This window comes from Microcaecilia unicolor, chromosome 2 (assembly GCF_901765095.1).
Source record: "Microcaecilia unicolor chromosome 2, aMicUni1.1, whole genome shotgun sequence".
Classification (NCBI taxonomy): domain Eukaryota; kingdom Metazoa; phylum Chordata; class Amphibia; order Gymnophiona; family Siphonopidae; genus Microcaecilia; species Microcaecilia unicolor.
The window spans coordinates 644,948,513-644,969,482 of NC_044032.1; the positions used below are offsets into that span (position 1 = coordinate 644,948,513).

The 20,970-nt window shown below is 50.0% G+C and overlaps 1 protein-coding gene across 1 annotated transcript in view; it reads left to right on the forward strand.

The window, feature by feature from the left end:
* Positions 1–20,970, forward strand: part of LOC115462710 (WD repeat-containing protein 49-like) — a 169,344-nt gene that overhangs the window by 65,355 nt on the left and 83,019 nt on the right. Inside the window, exon 11 of the mRNA XM_030192712.1 lies at positions 19,603–19,754. Coding sequence (XP_030048572.1) covers positions 19,603–19,754 — 152 coding nt within the window. The remainder of the gene's footprint in view (positions 1–19,602; positions 19,755–20,970) is intronic.

The window sequence follows — 20,970 nt, forward strand, 5'->3', positions numbered from 1 at the left end:
TCCAAATACTCCTGGTACAACACCCCCTCCCTCAACCATTTCTGATTTAAACGCCACAATCCTTTCCCCAATCCGTGAATCCCCCCTCCCCCAGCTCGACCAGCACCATCTTGTGGTCTGAGAAATCAACCTCTACCACCCTTGGTGCCTTCCCACACGCCCCTCCCCGAACTAAAAACCGGTCGATTCTACTTCTACAAGTGCCCCGGGCAAAAGTGAAACCCTGCGTCCCACCACCAAACTCTATGTGCGCGTCCACCAATCCCGCTCCCTTCATGATCCCTGCTAGCCGTACCCCATCGTAACCTACTTGCGCCGCCCTCCTCCCCCTATCCTCCTTCCTCAGGACTGTGTTAAAATCCCCCCCCAAACTAGCTGCCGTGAGGTGTAAAGGTACGGCCGAATTTTCCCAAACAGTGCTGCCCTTCCCCGTTTGCTTTGCGGCCCGTAGATGTTAATCACCCGCAAAGCCACCCCCCGCAATCTCACATCTAACACCAGACACCTCCCAATTCCCAGCTCCACCACCCTCTGGATCTCTACTTTAAATGTTTTGAAGAGGATGCCTATCCCCCCATACCGTTCCCCTGCCAGACCCCAAATAGAGGGCCCCCATCTCCAGGCCTGCTTTGCCCGCCGAACCTCCTCCAGCGTTCGCAGCCTGGTCTCCTGCAGAAGAAAACAGTCCACCGCCACGGCAGAGAGGCCATCGAACGCCAAGCATCTCGCCCTCTGGGAGGCGACACTAGCCACATTAAGTGTGGCGAATGTTAACAGCAGTCCAGCCATCATTGTGCCGTTCCATACCCCCCGCCCTCCTGGCTACCTTCCCTCTGCTCCATACTACCTCCAGGGATCCCTTCCCCTTCACCCTCCCCTTCCTCGTCCGCCCAGTCCCGGACCCCTAGCTCAAAAAGCCCCCCCCCTTTCCTTACTTCTTCCTCCCCTTCTTCCTCTTTTCTTCGCCCACCTCCCTCCCTTCTTGGGAGTCGTCCACTGACCCTCCCCCCCCTGCCTCCTCTCCCGCCCCTTCTGCCCCTTCTTCGACCCCCTCCATCAATCCTGCCTCCAGCCCATCCTCCCTCTCCTCTCTTGCCTTCATCCCTGCCTCCTGTCCTACCCTCCTTTTCTCCCCCACCCTCCCTTCAGCCCCCCCCAATCTGCCCCCCACCTCCCCGACCTCCTCCACTACCATTTCCTCCTCTTCGTCCCTCAAAACCTTCTCCCTCTTCTTCTTCTTCCTTTTACCCGCTGTTCCCTTTCCAGCGTCTGCCATGCTTTCCAATCCATCCTGCCGGCTCATCCCATCCTCTCCTTCCTCTCCTGCCAGTTCGTCACCCCCTTCCTCATCTTCCAATCCCCTAAATCTGTTCTCTACTTCTATCCCCATTCCTGCCTCCCCTCCCCCTTCCTCCCGTACCCCCGTCACCTTCCGTTGTTTTTTTGACACCCGCGTCCAACCCTCATCTGCCCCGTCCTGCCGCTTCCGCCCTTCCCCCAACCCTTCCCCACCTCCCACTCCCTGTCCCTCCGCAGCTCCTTTCCCCCCCACCCCGGGAACCTGATCTCGCCCTACATTCACTCCCCCCCTCTCCCTCTGAACTGGACCGCCCCCTCCCATGTCCTCCTCTCCCCCGTTATGGGAGGCCCAAGGGCAAGCTCTGAATGCATGCCCCAGACCCCCACACAAATTACACCGGATAGATGCACAAGACTCCGTAGGATGCTCCTTAGACCCGCACTTCCCACACTGCCGTACTGGGCACGACATACTAAAATGTCTGAATGACCCGCACTTGTGACATTGCCGCGGCTGCCCCTTGTAAAAGCAGAGGATCCGATCCCTGCCAATGAACGCCGCGGAGGGAATGTGCTGGGTCACGTGTCCTGCCTGCTTCAGCCTAACCTGCGCACACCATCCTCCCGCCCACACCCTACTGGGGTCAGGGAGTTTGGACAAGGGGGTACGCAATTCTGCGTACCGCTGTAGCCAGAAGGCCAGGTCCGCCCCTGAAATGGATTCATTTCGGACCAGCAGGGTTACCTGCACCAGGTCAGGTCTGCTGATCGGTACGGCCCTAAAGTTTCTCCAATCCCCTTTCCCCCTTACCCCCTCGTATTTCTCCCAGAAGACCTCCATGCCTCGCTGGGTCAGAAAACTAACATCATACTCTGGGATATTCACCGGGTGGATACAGGCATAGAGGTCCTCTGGGAGAAATCCTAAACCCAAGACCAACTTCAGGGCCTCATCCCTACTTGGCATCCCCCCCCCCCCCCACCCACCTTAACTGAATCACATTCCTCCTTTTGGGAACCTGGCCCCCCCACCCTCCCCCCCATCCTTCCCCAATGCTTCCTGCCCCCCCCATTCCCCCTGCGCCCGCCCCTCCCACCTACTACCGCCGCAAAGGATGGAGCACCCCCCCACCGTCCCCCTCCTCCATCTCCTGCACTGAGACCCCCCTGCTCCTGCTGCGCCGTACCCCCCCTCTCTCTCTTGCCTCCCCTCTCAGCCTCCCTCCCTTCTCTCCCTTCTGTCAGCAGACTTTGCACATCCCCTGCCTTCACAGTGTGCTTCTGTACCATTTCCCCTGCAGCAAAAAACCTGCCATTGTCCCCTTCAAAACGTTCGCTAGAGACAGTGAGAGCAGGTTCCCCTAAATACTTGTTCCCCTCCCAATGCCCCTGACCCCCTCCCCCCGCCCACCGAGCCAACCCTCCCCTCCCGGCCCGAACACTCCCCCCTGGCTCGCACCCCTGCAGCCTGGCCAACTGCAAAGTCAAAGGTACCAGTCAAGTTTCCTTCTGGCGCACACTGCAAGGCAAACACCTCCCGCTCCTCCCCCCCTCCTTCCCCCCCGGAACCTGCTCTCTGTGCTGGGTCCCTCCTTGCAACGTGCTGCTCCAGCTTTCCCTGTGCGGGCCCGCTGTTTTCCTGGGAACTGGTCTCCCCTCTGGCGTCCTGCTTCGTTGGGACTTCCTGCTCTGCCGTTTTGCAAAGTAAGAGTGGCTTCCCGCACTCCAGCACCACTCGCTCTCCCAAACATGGGGAATCCTCCTGCGCTGTAGCATTCTCCTCTGCGGCCATCCCTGCTCCTCCAGCCCGATTGGCTGGCGCCTCCTGCTCCAATGTGCTGGGCGGGCATGGCATCCCGCCACCCGGCAGCGCAGTTCCTTGCCATTCTGAACCTTTATGTGGGGAACACTGTGTGGCCTCCTGTGCTTTCTCTATGGAAAACCACTCCTTGTCTTCACCTGCCTTTCTTCCTGCATTCTCCTTTAAGAGGCAGCTCCCTGCTGGAACATCTCCACTTTCAGTCCTTAGCCCTGCTGCAGGCTGATTGGCTGGAACATCTTGCTCCTCAGAGCTTTGTGGGTGAGGCCTCCCAGGCATTTTTTCCTTGCCGTCTGCTCCTACTACAGGCAATGGGAACAGGACAACCTCCTCTTCTCCAGGTAAGTTCTCTGTTTCAACTTCCACCACCACTTCTGTGGAAAAAGGTCTCTCTCCTGAAATTGCAGCCTCTGTTTCAACAATGTGAAAAGTCTTAGTGTTTAAGTTTTTTTCCAGTTCTGTTCTCCCACACTCAGGTGCTCTCAATGAGGCTTCCACAGCCCCACCTTCAGTCCTGCTTACTCCAGAAGCTGCCTGCAGAGGCCCTGACTGACTAGCAAGGCATTGCATGAATTTCAATGTATTTTGGGTGCTAGTTCCTGGCAGCTCCCCTGATGCTTCAATGTTCTGGGGTCCAAAGCCTGGGCTGATTCCTTCCTGCTCTGTTTGTTGCTTCCACTGTACCGAGGCTGACGGGGCCTGTCCCCCCGAGGCCATCCTGTCTCTGTTGATATAGAGTTCTCTCAGAGGATTTCCAGGGCCTTTCCTCAGGGCCCTCAGCAGCTGTTCTTTCTCTGGAGAAGCCTAAGCAGCCTGGTTTCCTCTTTCATATAGGTTTTGCGATGCTCTGCTGGGGCCAGCTTGCTCAGGGCTTTTGCCATTTTGACTCGCTTCCCCAGGTCCACCACCTCCTTCTCCGTACTTTTAATTCTCTTCACCACTTTAATTATGCCACTGGCCGGGTCCTCTGGATCCTGGCAGTAGTCCACAAGCTCTTCCTCCTCTAGATCGTCACTATCCTCACTGCTTTCCTCCTCCACCTCCGGCAGGGCCTCTTGACAGATCTCCATTACCACTCTTTCCTTCTCAGACCAGCTCTTCTCTAGGGTCTCCGCCAGCTCTCTCTCCCCCTCACCTGCTGGACGTCGTGCGGCCGCGAGGGGGGTACCAGTCCGGCTTCCTCCCTTGGAGTCTGGCCCTCTTCTATCCACAGGGCTCCTTTCCCTCCTCCCTGCGGCACTGCAAGGGAGGAGACCGCTTTTCCTGACCCTCTGGTCCCTGAGCCCAAGAGGCCCCATGGCCTGGGCCTGTCCTGGGGAACGCTCCCCAGAGGCCCTCCACATCCTTGGGGAGGGAGTTAGGCCTCACTCTCCTCCCACTGGAAGTCTGCAGAGCTCTCTGAAACACCTCCTTCCACCTCAGCAGACTGGATGGACCATACAGGTCTTTCTCTGCCATCATCTACTATGTTACTATGAGGCATATTTTCAAGGCACTTAGCCTTCCAACGTTTCATAGGTTTCTACAGAGCATATTCAAAAGCATGGATTAATGAGACAAAGCCAACATGGATTTAGTGAAGGGAAATCTTGCCTCACCAATCCACTACATTTCTTTTGAAGGGGTGAACAAACGTGGATAAAGGTGAGCCGGTTGATGTGGAGGGGCGTAATCGAAAGGGGCGCCCAAGTTTTCCTGAGGACGTCCTTGCAGGATGTCCTGGCGAAGGGGCGGGGAAACCCGTATTATCGAAACAAGATGGGCGTCCATCTTTGGTTTCGATAATACGGTCGGGGGCGCCCAAATCGCAAAATTTAAGTCAACCTTAGAGATGATCATCCTTAGATATGGTCGTCCCCGATTTTCGGTGATAATGGAAACCGAGAACGCCCATCTCAGAAACGACCAAATGCAAGCCATTTGGTTGTGGGAGGAGCCAGCATTCGTCGTGCACTGGTCCCCCTGACATGGCAGGACACCAACCGGGCACCCTAGGGGGCACTGCAGTGGACTTCATAAATTGCTCCCAGGTGCATAGCTCACTTACCTTAGAAACATAGGAACATGACGGCAGATAAAGGCCATATGACCCAGTCTGCCCATCCTCTGTAACCCCTAATTCTTCCTGTTCCTAAGCAATCCTTCATTCTTATCCCATGCCTTTTTAAATTCTGAAACAGTCCTCGACTCCACCACTTCCACCAGGAGTCTATTCCACGCCTCCACCACCCTTTCTGTGAAATAATACTTCCTTAGGTTACTCCTAAGCCTATTCCCTCTTAACTTTGTCATATGCACCCTCATTCCAGAGCTCTCCTTATTTGGAAAAGGCTCTCTTCCTGTACATAAATGCCCTTGAGATATTTAAACGTTTCTATCATGTCTCCTGTCTCCCTCCTCTCTTCCAGCGTATACATGTTGAGGTTCTTAAGCCTGCCCTTATATGTTTTACGTCCAAGACCACTTACTAATTTCGTAGCCGCCCTCTGGACCGACTCCATCCTGTTTATATCTTTCCGTAGGTGCGGTCTCCAGAATTGCACGCAGTATTCCAAATGAGGCCTCACCAGAGACTTATACAATGGCACTATCACCTCCTTTTTCATGCTGGTCACGTCTCTCTTTATTTATGCACCCAAGCATCCTTCTGGCTTTGGCCGGCGCTTTTTCTACCCACTACCCACAATTGTACAACACTACCATAGTCCTAAGGGGTGAAGGGGGGCACCTGCATGTGGGTACAGTGGGTTTCTGGTGGGTTTTGAAGGGTTCACATTTACCACCACAAGTGTAACAGGTGGGGGGGGGGGGGGGGGGGGGATGGGCCTGAGTCCGCCTGCCTGAAATGCACTGCACCCACTAAAACTGCTCCAGGGACCTGCATACTGCTGTCATGGACCTGAGTATGACATCTGAGGCTAGCAAAAAATATTTAAAAAGTTTTTTTTAGGGTGGGAGGGGGTTAGTGACCACTCTAGCAGTAAGGGGAGGTGATCCCCGATTCCCTCCGGTGGTCATCTGGTCAGTTCAGGCACCTTTTTGAGGCTTGGTCGTAAGAAAAAATGGACCAAGTAAAGTCGTCCAAGGGCTCATCAGAGATGCCCTTCTTTTTTCCATTATTGGTCGAGAACGCCCATTTGTTAGGCATGCCCTGTCCCGCCATTGCTTCCGACACGCCCCCGTGAACTTTGGTCGTCCCCGCGACGGAAAGCAGTTGAGGACGCCCAAAATCAGCTTTTGATTATGCAGATTTGGGCGACCCTGGGAGAAGGATGCCCATCTCCCGATTTGTGGTGAAAGATGGGCGCCCTTCTCTTTCGAAAATAAGCCTGTTATTCAAAGTCGTTAAATCACGGGAGGATTGTGAAAAATTACAACAGGACCTTATGAGACTGGGAGACTGGGCGTCTAAATGGCAGATGTCGTTTAATGTGAGCAAGTGCAAAGTGATGCATGTGGGAAAGAGAAACCCGAATTATAGCTACGTCATGCAAGGTTCCACGTTAGGAGTTACAGACCAAGAAAGGGATCTAGGTGTCGTCATTGATGATACGTTGAAATCTTCTGCTTAGTGTGCTGCTGCGGCTAAGAAAGCAAATAGAATGTTGGATATTATTAGGAAAGGAATGGAAAACAAAAATGAGGATGTTATAATGCCTTTGTATCGCTCCATGGTGCGACCGCACCTCGAATATTGTGTTCAATTCTGGTAACCGCATCTCAAAAAAGATATAGTGGAATTAGAAAAGGTACAGAGAAGGGTGATGAAAATGATAAAGGGGATGGGACGACTTCCCTATGAGGAAAGGCTAAAGCGGCTAGGGCTCTTCAGCTTGGAGAAAAGGCAGCTGAGGGGAGATATGATAGAGGTCTATAAAATAATGAGTGGAGTTGAACGGGTAGATGTGAAGCGTCTGTTTATGCTTTCCAAAAATACTAGGACTAGGGGGCATGTGATGAAGCTACAAAGTAGTAAATTTAAAACAAATCAGAGAAAATTTTTCTTCACTCAACTTCCGTACCCTAGTACAGTCATTAGTGATAATTCATCTGGACTACTGTAACACTTTGTACACAGGCTGTAAAGAACAGACCATTAAAAAACTCCAAACAGCCCAGAACACCGCAGCCAGACTCATCTTTGGAAAAACTAAATACGAAAGGGCGAAACCTCTAAGAGAGAAACTACATTGGCTACCACTCAAGGAACGAATCGAGTTCAAGATCTGCACAACTGTCCACAAAATCATCCACGCAGACGCCCCACTCTATATGCTAAACCTAGTGGACCTACCGCCTAGAAACGCCAAAAGATCGGCCCGCAAATTCCTTAATCTGAACTTCCCCAGCTGTAAAGGAATTAAATACAAACAGTCATACGCTACTAGTTTTGCGTATAAAAGCACACAGATATGGAACGCATTACCCTTGGCCCTGAAAACTATGGACAATCTTACCAGCTTTCACAAATCTTTGAAGACACATCTCTTCAACAAAGCCTACAAACGACATCCTTAATAAATCATTCCTCAAACTACTCAGGTGCATCAAAAAACACCTTTCACAATACCTTACCTAGCACCTTGCATCTAAATCACCTACCTTCAGCCTATTATCGACTGTATTTAAGATCATGCAATGACTACATCATAACAACACTCTGTAAGCCACATTGAGCCTGCAAAAAGGTGGGATAATGTGGGGTACAAATGCAATAAATAATAATAATAATAATTAAACTCTGGAATTCATTGCTGGAGAATGTGGTAAAGGTGGTTAGCTTAGCGGAGTTTAAAAACAGTTTGGACGGCTTCCTAAAGGAAAAGTCCATAGACCATTATTAAATTGGACTTGGGAAAAATCCACTATTTCTGGGATAAGCAGTATAAAATGTTTAGCAGTTTTTTGGGATCTTGCCGGGTATTTGTGACCTGGATTGGCCACTGTTGGAAACAGGATGCTGGGCCTGATGGACCTTTGGTTTGTTCCACTATGGCAATACTTATGTACTTATGTATGTAGCGTGCATGGTAACCGTGTAGGCGCCTACAGGGATATTGCAGGCGCATATACAGTTAACGCGCGTACATGGTTAACTCGAGTTAAAAACACAAGCTTGTTAGGCTCTAGTAGCTCTTAGCAGTGATTGATGCACTGAAAATCAGTCATTATTTGTTATCTCTTTAAAAGAAAAATGTACACAAAAAAATAATGTTTCTGACCACAGCGAACAGATTTTTTAGAACAGTGGCACCAGGGTTTTTTTTTTTTTGCCTATGATGAAGAGAGGACCATTGTGTCCGTTTAGCTCTGTGAGATCTACTTTTGGTCTCTGAGCTCTTTGAGGCTTTTTCCCTGAGAGTCATTTTGCATTGTGTGGATTTTTTGGTTTTTGTTTGAATCCCACATATACCGCCAGGCCAACACACCAAAACCTAGGCCCTGCACACACGTTTACCTCCAACATCCATCTACGCACACTGTACCCCAAATACCCCTCAAGTTCCTCCCCCCCCCCCAACTAGAGCTCTGAAGAGACCACCACAACCTTGGAGAAACATGGTGTTATAGGGGGCCAATGTTTATTTTCTGCCCAAGGTCCGTCCAATCCTACCTAGACCCAGTGGCTTAGCCACAGGTGGGCCTAGGTGGGCCAGGGCCCACCCACTTAGGGTTCAGGCCCACCCAACAGTAGCACATGTTTAGTGGTAGCTGGTAGGGATCCCAAGCTCTGCCAGCTGAAGACTCCTCCCTGATGGTAACGAAAACGCTACTTTCCAAGATACCGGCACCTGCGCATGCTCAGTTTTCAGCGCATTCCTGCTGCAGACTACCAAGGTGGAGAGAAGCATTTTCCCACCAGCTGAGATATTTTTTTTTGGCATGGGGAGGGGGGGGGGGGGAGAACATTTGGTGCCCACCCACTTCTTGCCTAGGCCCACCCAAAATCTGCTGTCTGGCTACGCCCTTGCCTAGACCACTGGGGAGTTAATAAAGCCAAGAAAAGTTGCCTGCTCCAGTCTGCTGTAGACTTGGGACTGGGGAAAAGATTCATCTTTCAGTAGGATAACGATATGTTAAGCATATAGATAAGGGTCACACGCTCACCGCTGAGGCTTTTTGTTGGATGGGGTAGCTAGAAGGGATAAAAAAATCAAGACTGTGGAGTCTACCTGTTCATCCCTTTCCAAAAACTGGTGTGGATTATGTTGTGTAGACCAGAGAAACAAGCTTCTACTTGAACTGTTGGACGGGCAGATAAGAACGCTTTCAAAATAAATAAAATCAGGTCTGGTGGATGCTCATTAATCCATTGGGTCAAGATGCATCTTTTTGCAATCAAACCGGCTTTCCGTACTAACAAGGTATGAGCTCCTGAGATAACCCCTGAACGCTGTATTCACTGCTCCCCCTCTCCCTAGGGTCTGTGAGTATTCCCAGCCTGGTTTTATTAAATAGAATTCTGGCCTGGAATATTTTTCAAGCAGATATCGCCTTACATTTGGCTATCCAGTTTCCTATTAATATGTTTGGAACATTACGTGTAGGTGTACATAACAGTTATAATTAAGAGAGGCGCTAATTGTTTGATCGTTGCTTACATTGAAGCAGAAGGTAGAAAGTGATTCCACTGTGACTTTATTAGTCCGTAGATTGACGCCTGTGATCTGCTGTGCCTTTAAAACACTTTTTAGCTGGAACCTCTCCCCTCTTCCCTGTTAAGGCTTTTGAAGAGAGGTGTAAGGAGATACTCCTAAACCTGGATCAGAGAGTGAGAGGGCCCCTCCTGCCCACCTCTTTAACAGAAGCCCCTCTGAATTGAAAGACAAAGGAGCACTGGTTTTATTTTTCCAACGCACACCTCCTGCATCTGACCGCATGCACCTCTTCTCTCTCAGATCTCATGTTTTAAACTGACTAAGTCTGTAAGGTGCTACCTACCAGCTGTTATAAGTTTTGCTGCTCCTTTTGTTCTTTGGTGTACAGTCCACTTTGGTCTCAGTGAATTTCGACAGCTACAGTAAATGTGTTCCATAGCCGTCGAGAGTATGGAGTCCAGTGGCGTAGCTACATGGGGCCTGGGCCCCCGTAGATTCGGCCCTGGCCCCCTGCCGCGACTGTCCTGAACCCCCCTCCCGCCACCAACCCTCTCCCGCCGCTGCATGAGGTACCTTGTTTGCTGGCGGGGGGGTCCCCAAATCCCGCCAGCCGAAGAGTCTGCTTCAGCGCCAGAGTTAGTAGACAGGGCCGTGCCTAGGGTCTCCGGCGCCCCCCTGCAGTTGGCCTCTCCGGTGCCCCCCCCCCCCTGAAAACGAGCGCTACACTACCCGCGCTCTTCTCCCCAGATCCTTTTTTTTATTTGTTTAAATTTACCTCTCCGGCGCTTGCAGCGTAGGCAGCGTTAGTGAGAAGGAGGCGGCGCTCCCCCGCCCCGACGTGTCTTGCCTTTGCTGTGTCCCGCCTTCTTCTGACGTCAGAAATGACGTCAGAAGAAGGCGGAACCGAGCGAAGGGAAGACACGTCGGGGCGGCCGGGGGAGCGCCGCCTCCTTCTCACTTACGCTGCCGCGCGCCGGAGAGGTAAATTTAAACAAAAAAAAAAAGGATCTGGGGAGAAGAGGGCGAGGTAAGCATGGTGCGGCGGGGCGCCCCCCTGCCATGCTTACCTCGCTTACCGCATCGGCACAGCCCTGTTAGTAGACTCCGGTGCCTTCATTCAACGAAGTTCGTGTGAAGAAAATCAGCTGGTTTTGACGCCTTACGTCCTGCACCGTGCATGTAGCCCCGTGCAGGACGTAAGGCGTCAAAACCAGCTGATCTTCTTCAAGCGAACTTCGTTGAATGAAGGCGCCGGAGTCTACTAACTCCGGCGCTGAAGCAGACTCTTCGGCTGGCGGGGTTTGGGGACCCCCCGCCAGCAAACAAGGTACCTCATTCGGTGGCGGGGCGGGCGGCGATGGCGGGGGAGGATTGATGGTGGGAGGGGGATTTCAAGAGGGTTGTCGTCGGGGGGGGGTTCAAAACTGACGGCAGTGGCGGGGGCGCGCGGGGGGAGGGGGGTCGGCGGCGTGGGGAAGCGGCTAAACAGTGCCCCCCCCCCCACCTCGGGCTCTGGCCCCCCCCTCCCGGCGAGGTCTGGCTACGCCCCTGACTGGAGTCTTGTTCTTTTCCTGTACACATTAATTGATTTGATTTGCTTACTTTATTTTTTGTCTATTAGATTGTAAGCTCTTTGAGCAGGGACTGTCTTTCTTCTATGTTTGTGCAGCGCTGCGTATGCCTTGTAGCGCTATAGAAATGCTAACTAGTAGTAGTAGTAGTAGTTTTGCAAATCATAGAACCCAGGTAGTGTATTCCACATCTGAGGACCATCCACAGAAAATGCAGCACCCCGAGTCTCAGCATAATACACCTCTTGAGGGCCTTGAATCAACAAGTGTCCAGCCGTCTCAGATTGTAACTGCTGACATGGGCAGTAATGTAGGGGGGAAAGGGAAATAGGACTTGATATACTGCCTTTTTCTGTGGTATTTTGCAACTATGTTCAAAGTGGTTTACATATAGACAGGTACTTATTTTGTATCTGGGGCAACGGAGGGTTAAGTGACTTGCCCACAGTCACAAGGAGCTGTAATGGGAATCGAACCCAGTTCCCCAGGATCAAAGTCTGCTGCACTAACCACTAGGCTACTCCTCCACTGTAACAAAGCCTGAACCGTGTACCAAGGAGCCACTCCATAAAGAGCCCGATGAAACAGAGAACTTAAACTACCCTGAACTGAACAGGAAACCAAAGGAATTTACCGCTATAAACACACCAAACCTAAACCTTCCAATCTCAGAAACGCTAAAAATCCTTGGAGTCACTATCAACCGCCACCTAACACTCGAAACTCACGCAAACAACATAACTAAAAAGATGTTCTACTGCATGTGGAAATTGAAAAGGATTAAACCATTCTTCCCAAGATCCGTCTTTCGCAGCCTAGTGCAATCCCTCGTACTCAGCCATCTGGATTACTGCAACTCACTATACGCTGGTTGCAAAGAGCAAATACTGAGGAAACTTCAAACAGCCCAGAATACAGCAGCCAGACTCATTTTCGGAAAACCAAAATATGAAAGTGCAAAGCCATTACGAGAGAAACTACACTGGCTACCACTCAAGGAAAGCGTCACTTTTAAAGTATGCACATTAGTCCACAAAATCATTCACGGCGAAGCCCCAGCCTACATGTCTGAGCTAATAGATTTACCACCCAGGAACGCCAAAAGATCATCTCGAACTTTCCTCGACCTTCACTTCCCCAACTGCAAGGGCCTGAAATATAAGACGCTACATGCGTCGACCTTCTCTCACAGAAGCACACAGCTTTGGAATACACTGCCGCGCAACTTAAGAACAATCCACGAACAAGCTTCCTTCCGCAAATTATTGAAGACCCATCTTTTTGAAAAAATCTACGGAAAGAGCCAAAACACATAAAGTCCATACTCACTGTTCACTAATGCATCATACATCCAACTCTGCAATCTCATCCCCGTAATCTCATATCATTCATACCTCCAATCAGAGAAATATGTATACCATATGTCTTCATGCCTTAATATTGCCCTTTAAGCCTCCCATTGTCCCCTTCCAGTGTTTCAATATAAGTACATAAGTACATAAGTAGTGCCATACTGGGAAAGACCAAAGGTCCATCTAGCCCAGCATCCTGTCACCGACAGTGGCCAATCCAGGTCAAGGGCACCTGGCACGCTCCCCAAACGTAAAAACATTCCAGACAAGTTATACCTAAAAATGCGGAATTTTTCCAAGTCCATTTAATAGCGGTCTATGGACTTGTCCTTTAGGAATCTATCTAACCCCTTTTTAAACTCCATTGTTATATTCCTTAACGTTACTTCGATTGTCTCGCTTAACTCTACACAATGTAATCCATAACCAAGTTGTAACAAATTGTATTTCCTTCACTTATATCATATTGTAAGCCACACTGAACCCGCAAAAGGGTGGGAAAATGTGGGATACAAATGCAATAAATAAATAAATAAATGTAACTGTTTCAGCGCAGGGAGGGGTAGTATATGAAAATCTAGATGCACTTGTAACCACTCTAGCACCAGCATTTTGGACAGTCAGGGCCGGCCTAAGGCAAGATGCCGCCTGAGGCGGAACTAGAATGCCGACGCCACCTTGGGAGCTTAGCCGAGTTTAGGTGGCAGAGCCGGTGGTGGGAGGCGGGGCTAGTGCTGGCCAGACTTATATGGTCTGTGCCCTGAAGAGGACAGGTACAAATAAAAAGTAGCACATATGAATTTATCTTGTTGGGCAGACTGGATGGACCGTGTGGGTCTTTTTCTGCCGTCATCTACTATGTTACTATCCAGCTTATAATCGAACGAGAAAAACGCCCAAGTTCCGACCTAAATCGGGAGATGGGCGTTTTTCTCACAAAAACAAATAAAGCGGTATAATCGAAAGCCGAACTTTGGACGCTTTCAACTGCACTCCGTCGCGGATGCGGACAAAGTGGACGGGGGCGTGTCGGAGGCGTGGTGAAGGCGGAACTGGGGCGTGGTTATCACCCGAACAGAGATGGGCGCCTTTCGCCGATAATGGATGCGTTTGTAGCTAGAATTTAGGGCACTTTTCCTGGACCCTGTTTTTTCACGAATAAGGCCCCAAAAAGTGCCCTAAATGACCAGATGACCCCCAGAGGGAGTCGGGGATGACCTCCCCTGACTCCCCCAGTGGTCACTAACCCCCTCCCACCACAAAAAAATGATGTTTCACAACTTTTTACTTTCACCCTCAAATGTCATACCCTCCTCCCAAGCAGCAGTATGCAGGTCCCTGGAGCAGTTGTTAGGGGGTGCAGTGGACGTCAGGCAGGTGGACCCAGGCCCATCCCCCCCCTACCTGTTACAATTGTGCTGCTTAATGCTTAGTCGTCCAACCCCCCCAAACCCACTGTACCCACATGTAGGTGCCCCCCTTCACCCCTTAGGGCTATAGTAATGGTGTAGACTTGTGGGCAGTGGGTTTTGAGGGGGATTTGGGGGGCTCAACACCCAAGGGAAGGGTGCTGTGCACCTGGGAGCTCTTTTACCTTTTTTTTTGTTTTTGTAAAAGTGCCCCCTAGGGTGCCCGGTTGGTGTCCTGGCATGTGAGGGGGACCAGTGCACTACGAATCCTGGCCCCTCCCACGAACAAATGCCTTGGATTTATTCGTTTTTGAGCTGGGCGATTTCATTTTCCATTATCGCTGAAAAGCAAAAACGCCCAGCTCACACCTTGGCGAATAAAACATGGGCATCTATTTTTTTTTGAAAATACGGTTCACTCTGCCCCTTCACGGACCCGTTCTCGGAGATTAACGCCCATGGAGATAGGCGTTTCTGGTCGATTATGCCCCTCTATGTTACCTGAGATGGAGCTAGGATGCCTTCCCTACCCCCCGGATGAGAAGCCACCCCCTCTGGGCTGAGATGCTGCCCCCCTTCTGACCTCCAGCCCCCTTCACGGTGTTGCACTGCCACTGGCACCCACCTCTTCCCTTTACTGCAGCTGCCTGAGCCTCTGGCGAAACAGGAAGTTACATCAGAGAGGCGACCGCAGTAAAGGGAAGAGGCGGGTGCCGGCAGCAGGGCAGCGTATGGGAATCGCTGCCACTGCCTGGTAACCCTGGGGAGATGCTGCTTCTGAAGAGTGCCGCCTGAGGCCCCTGCCTCAGGTGGCCTAATGGTCGGGCTGCCCCTGTGATGAGTTAACGCTGGAGTAATATAATCTGCTATCTGCTGATATTCAGTGTATCGCCAGCTAAGACTGGCAGTCAAATTAGACCACCAAAGTAGCCGGAATATCTTTGGATGGTTTAAACTTATTAGCTTGGCTATTTTAATTTAAACCGGCCAAAAAAACACCCAGATTTTCAACGCCGGTCACTGGAAACGGTCCGGCATTGATTATCCAGACTCAGCGCTGACCGTGGGAGGCAGCCTGACTACCTTGCCAGGATCTTGCCAGGTATTTGTGACCTGGATTGGCCACTGTTGGAAACAGGATGCCGGGCTTGATGGACCTCTGGTCTGTCCCTGTATGGCAATACTTATGTACTTGCCACCTGCAACGTATAATTAAACTCTAGAATTCGTTGCCAGAGAATGTGGTAAAGGTGGTTAGCTTAACTGGGTTTAAAAAAAAGGTTTGGACAGCTTCCTAAAGGAAAAGTCCATAGACCATTATTGGACTTGGGGAAAATCCACTATTTCTGGGATAAGCAGTATAAAATGTTTTGTACTTTTTGGGGATCTTGCCAGGTATTTGTGACCTGGATTGGCCACTGTTGGAAACAGGATGCTGGGCTTGATGGACCTTTGGTCTGTCCCAGTATGGCAATACTTATGTACTTGCCACCTGCAACGTATAATTAAACTCTAGAATTCGTTGTCAGAGAATGTGGTAAAGGTGGTTAACTTAACTGGGTTTAAAAAAAGAAAGAAGGTTTGGACAGCTTTCTAAAGGAAAAGTCCATAGATCATTATTAAAATGTACTTATGTGTACCTCCTGTGATCTTGATATTGGGCCCGGGATGTTGAACCAAATATTGTATCCCTGCTCTGTTTTTAAACTTATAATGTAACTGCACTCTGATTCCTAAAGGATGTTGGCAGAAAACAGTTATTGGTCAATATGGAGCCAGTGGCAGTCAACGACTTATACAGGGGGTGTTGATGCCCCTGTATAAGTCGTTGGTGAGGCCCCACCTGGAGTATTGTGTTCAGTTTTGGAGGCCGTATCTTGTTAAGGATGTAAAAAGAATTGAAGTGGTGCAAAGAAAAGCTACAAGAATGGTATGGGATTTGCGTTACAAGACGTATGAGGAGAGACTTGCTTAACTAAACATGTATACTCTGGAGGAAAGGAGAAACAGGGGTGATATGATACAGACGTTCAAATATTTGAAAGATATTAATCCGCAAACAAACCTTTTCCGGAGATGGGAAGGTGGTAGAACGAGAGGACATGAAATGAGATTGAAGGGGGGCAGACTCAAGAAAAATGTCAGGAAGTATTTTTTCACGGAGAGAGTAGTGGATGCTTGGAATGCCCTCCCGCGGGAGGTGGTGGAAATGAAAACGGTAACGGAATTCAAACATGCGTGGGATAAGCATAAAGGAATCCTGTGCCGAAGGAATGGATCCTCAGGAGCTTAGTCAAGATCGGGAGGCGGGGCTGGTGGTTGGGAGGCGGGGATAGGGCTGGGCAGACTTATATGGTCTGTGCCAGAGCCGGTGGTGGGAAGCGGGACTGGTGGTTGGGAGGCGGGGATAGTGCTGGACAGACTTGTACGGTCTGTGCCAGAGCCGGGGTTGGGAGGCAGGGCTGGGGAGGTGAGGATAGTGCTGGGCAGACTTATACGGTCTGTGCCTGTGCCAGAGCCAGTGGTTGGGAGGTGGGGCTGGTGGTTGGGAGGCGGGGATAGTGCGGGGCAGACTTATACGGTCTGTGCCCTGAAGAGCATAGGTACAAATCAAAGTAGGGTATACACAAAAAGCAGCAAATATGAGTTATCTTGTTGGGCAGACTGGATGGACCGTGCTGGTCTTTTTCTGCCGTCATCTACTATGTTACTATGTTACTATCTGCTTAAATGCTGGCTGCCAGTGGTGAAATTAGACTCAGAGCAGTAGCGCAGCCAGGTTGAGGGCGTGGGAGGAGCGGAGAGCGGAGTGCCGCCAGTGCATATTTTAAATGTGACAGATTGTGTGAAAAAATAGGCGCCAGCACTGTCGGACATCCATTTGGGGGAGCGGCCGATCCCCTGGCGACCCACCTAGCTATGCCTCTGACTCAGATATTACCAGACACTAGCCAATACTGGCTCTGAGTTTCCGAATACAGCCTGGCCATCAGAGCTTTTCTAGACATCAGGATAGGTAACTGCTTAGTTAGGACAGCCCTTTTGCTTACCTGGATAGCAGTGGCGTAGCTACGGGTGGGCCTGGGTGGGCACAGGCCCACCCAGCTGCAGCACCGCACTGCTCTCTTCCCACCTATTGTCCGCGGCATCCCAGCATCTGCACTCCAGTCTCTGAACCCCTTCCCTCCCTGGTGTTGATACAGGTGTCCTCAGCACCTGTAGCGATTCATTCTTGCTGCTTATGCCAGCCCCCCAGGCTTACATCTGCAACGTTCCACCAGACAGGAAACAGGCAATGACGTCGGCGAGGGCAGGACATGGCAGATGGAAGCCTGCGGGGCCGGCGCAAGCAGTGAGAATGAATCGCTGCAGGCGCCGAGGACGTCTGTTCTGACATCGGGGAGGGACGGAGTTCAGAGAGCAGAGTGCAGATGCCAGGACGCTGCAGAGGAGAGGGAGAAGATGTGGGGTAGGTGAAAGAAAAAACTCTTATGTTCTTAAAAAAATTCTCCAGGAAGATATATGTGGTGTGTGGTGGTGGGGGAAGGGGCACGTGGAAGGGCCCATCCAGTTTACCTCTGGGCCCATCCAAAATACTGAGTCTGGCTACACCTCTACTGGACTGAATATTGCTGCTAACCAGGTAAATTTAATGCCATGTTGTGATAAGCAGTATATAAAGTCAAAGATGTAAAGAAAAGTGCTTGTGAACTATCCAACTACAGACCAGTAGCATCCATTCCCTTAATAACCAAACTAACAGAAGGGATGGTAACCAAACAACTTACAAACTATTTAGACAAATTCTCAATACTACACGACTCCCAATCAGGATTCCGATCTAACCACAGTATGGAAACGGTACTAGTCACCCTCATGAACAAATTTAAACAAATGATTGCAAATGGCAAGAACGTACTACTTCTACAATTTGATATGTCCAGCGCCTTCGACATGGTTGATCATGGGATACTACTACATATCCTTGAATACTTCGGAATTGGAGGCAACGTTCTCAATTGGTTCAAGGGGTTCCTAACCACACGGTCATACCAAGTGACATCTAACTCGACTACATCAGCTACATGGAAACCTGAATGTGGAGTTCCACAGGGATCCCCCCTCTCACCGACCTTATTCAACTTAATGATGATACCATTGGCCAAACTTCTATCAAACCATAACCTCAACCCATATATCTATGCTGACAACATAACGATCTACATCCCACTTAAACAAGACCTAAAAGAAATTTCCAACGACATCAACCAAAGCCTACATATCATGCACACATGGGCGGATGCATTTCAATTGAAACTCAATGCAGAAAAAACCCAATGCCTATGGGCCAATGCATTTCAATTGAAACTCAATGCAGAAAAAACCCAATGCCTAGTACTCACTTCGGAATATAACATGAACAAATTCACCAGCATGAACACACCAAAACTGACTCTTCCAATCTCAGACACCCTAAAAATTCTTGGAGTCACTATTGATCAACATCTAACACTTGAGAACCATGCGAAAAACACAACCAAGAAGATGTTCCACTCAATGTGGAAATTAAAAAGAGTAAGGACCATCTTCCGTAACCTGGTACAATCATTAGTACTAAGTCACCTAGACTACTGCAACGCACTCTACGCTGGTTGCAAAGAACAAATAATCAAGAAACTCCAAACAGCTCAGAACACTGCAGCTAGACTAATATTCGGAAAAACAAAATATGAAAGTGCTAAACCCTTACGAGAAAAGTTACACTGGCTCCCACTTAAAGAACGCATCACGTTCAAAATATGCACCCTAACTCATAAAATCATTCATGGAGACACCCCAGCCTACATGTCAGACCTGATAGACCTACCATCCAGGAATACTAAAAAGTCATCCCGCACATTCCTTAATCTGCATTTCCCCAACTGCAAAGGTCTAAAGTACAAAACAACGCATGCATCAACGTTTTCTTACCTGAGCACACAATTCTGGAACGCGCTACCACGCAACTTAAAAACGACCTACGAATTAATTAATTTCCGCAAACTTCTGAAGACCCATCTCTTTAACAAGACATACCACAAAGAACAACAAATATGAACTCCTATACATTCACCCAGAATTGTCTTATAATATTTGATTGTTAATCTACTACTATGTTCTGTTATTATCATGACACCCAAGATCCTTCTGTAATACCAAATGTATATTTTCTTATGTATTTCCACTATTCATGAGCCTGCAAAGAGGTGGGAAAATGTGGGATACAAATGCAATAAATAAATAAATAAATAAATAAATAAATCAAATAAAAGAAATCTCAGCTCTGCCCTGGCTCCACCCTCAGGCTCATCCCCCCCCCCCCCCCCCCCCCCCCAGCATTAACCGGACACTGCCGCATCAGTCTGTGGTGACATTTAGTGGAACTATCCAGTTAAGAGCCACGGAATGTCAGTGGCAAGAGTCTGCCAGCAGGACTTTACTGGGTAGGAGCCTTCCTAGCTGGTTAAGTGCCAATTGAATATCAGTACCTGTTGTGTGTTTCCATTGCAAAAGGTGTGGAACATCGAAGACCAGTCCTGCCTACTCAGCGTCATTCCCAAGGCCAGCGGAATCAGCGGAGAAATGGTAGCTTGTCACTTCTCTTCCGAGCTGAGCGCCCTCTGCGTAGCAACAGACACCCTTGCTCTCCTGCAGCTGCAAGACAGGTAGGCAGGCGGCCATTTTCTCCCTCTCGCTCTTCAGCTGTCTTTGGGGTAAAGCTTACTGTAGAGAAAGGTAACTGAGGCAATACAGGTATAAAAGTGAAGTGGACTATGGGAACTCAACATTCACAGGAAGGCTGCAGTGTACTGGGATTACATACTGTTGCACTGTACCTCAATCATGTTCTGTACAATTAATTACAATTCATTATCAATACTACTTCTTCTACCGCTGTCCACTGCCCCTCTTTTCCACCATTTCTCTTCTTCACCTCTCCCCCCTTTTCACCTCTCCATCTCTCTCCTTCCTTCTCTTTCTCTCAGGGCCTGGATTTTGGCATACCCAACATAGGCAGCTGTCTAGGGCACCTATTTTTTTTTTTAAAGCAGAAATAACTGGGCTAAGCAGGAGCCTGATTCCACTTGCTTTTGGACTATTCTCTATGATCTCAGCGGAGGGGGAGGGGCAACTTCCCCTCCTGACTGCGTTTCGGTCCTGCCTAGGGACACCTGCATCGGGAATCCAGCCCTGTTTCTCTTCACATCCTCGGCCTTCTCTGTGTTGCTTCCCCCATTTGTTCTCATGCCATTTCCTGTTCTTTGGCTTCTCTTTTCATAACTCTCCTTTGCCCCTTTCCTAGTCTCTATGCCAGGGGCGTAGCCAGACCTTGACGGGAGGGGGGGCCAGAGCCCAAGGTGGGGAGGAGCACATTTTGGCCTCCTCCCCACCGCCACCCTCCTGCCGCCACTTCCACCCCCCTACCACTGCTACCGCCTCCATGCTGCCGCTTCCGCTCCACCCCCCACGCCACTTTGAAGGTACCTTGACTGGCGGGGGTGGCCTAGTGGTTAGGGTGGTGGACTCTGGTCCTGGGGAACTGAGGAACTCAGTTCAATTCCCACCTCAGGCACAGGCAGCTCCTTGTGACTCTGGGCAAGTCACTTAACCCTCCATTGCCCCATGTAAGCCGCATTGAGCCTGCCATGAGTGGGAAAGCGCAGGGTACAAATGTAATTAAAAAAAAATAAAGCATTTGTCCTGCACTGGTCTCATATTGCCTAGCACCCTGTGCTGTTTTCAGTCGCTGTGCTCGCTCGTTTTAATGAAACTGAGCATGCACAGCGACTGAGAACGGAGCAGGGCGCCAGGCAATGTGAGACCAGCACGGGACAAACGCTTTAGCCGGCAGGGGTTGTGGACCCCCGCCAACCAATCTTG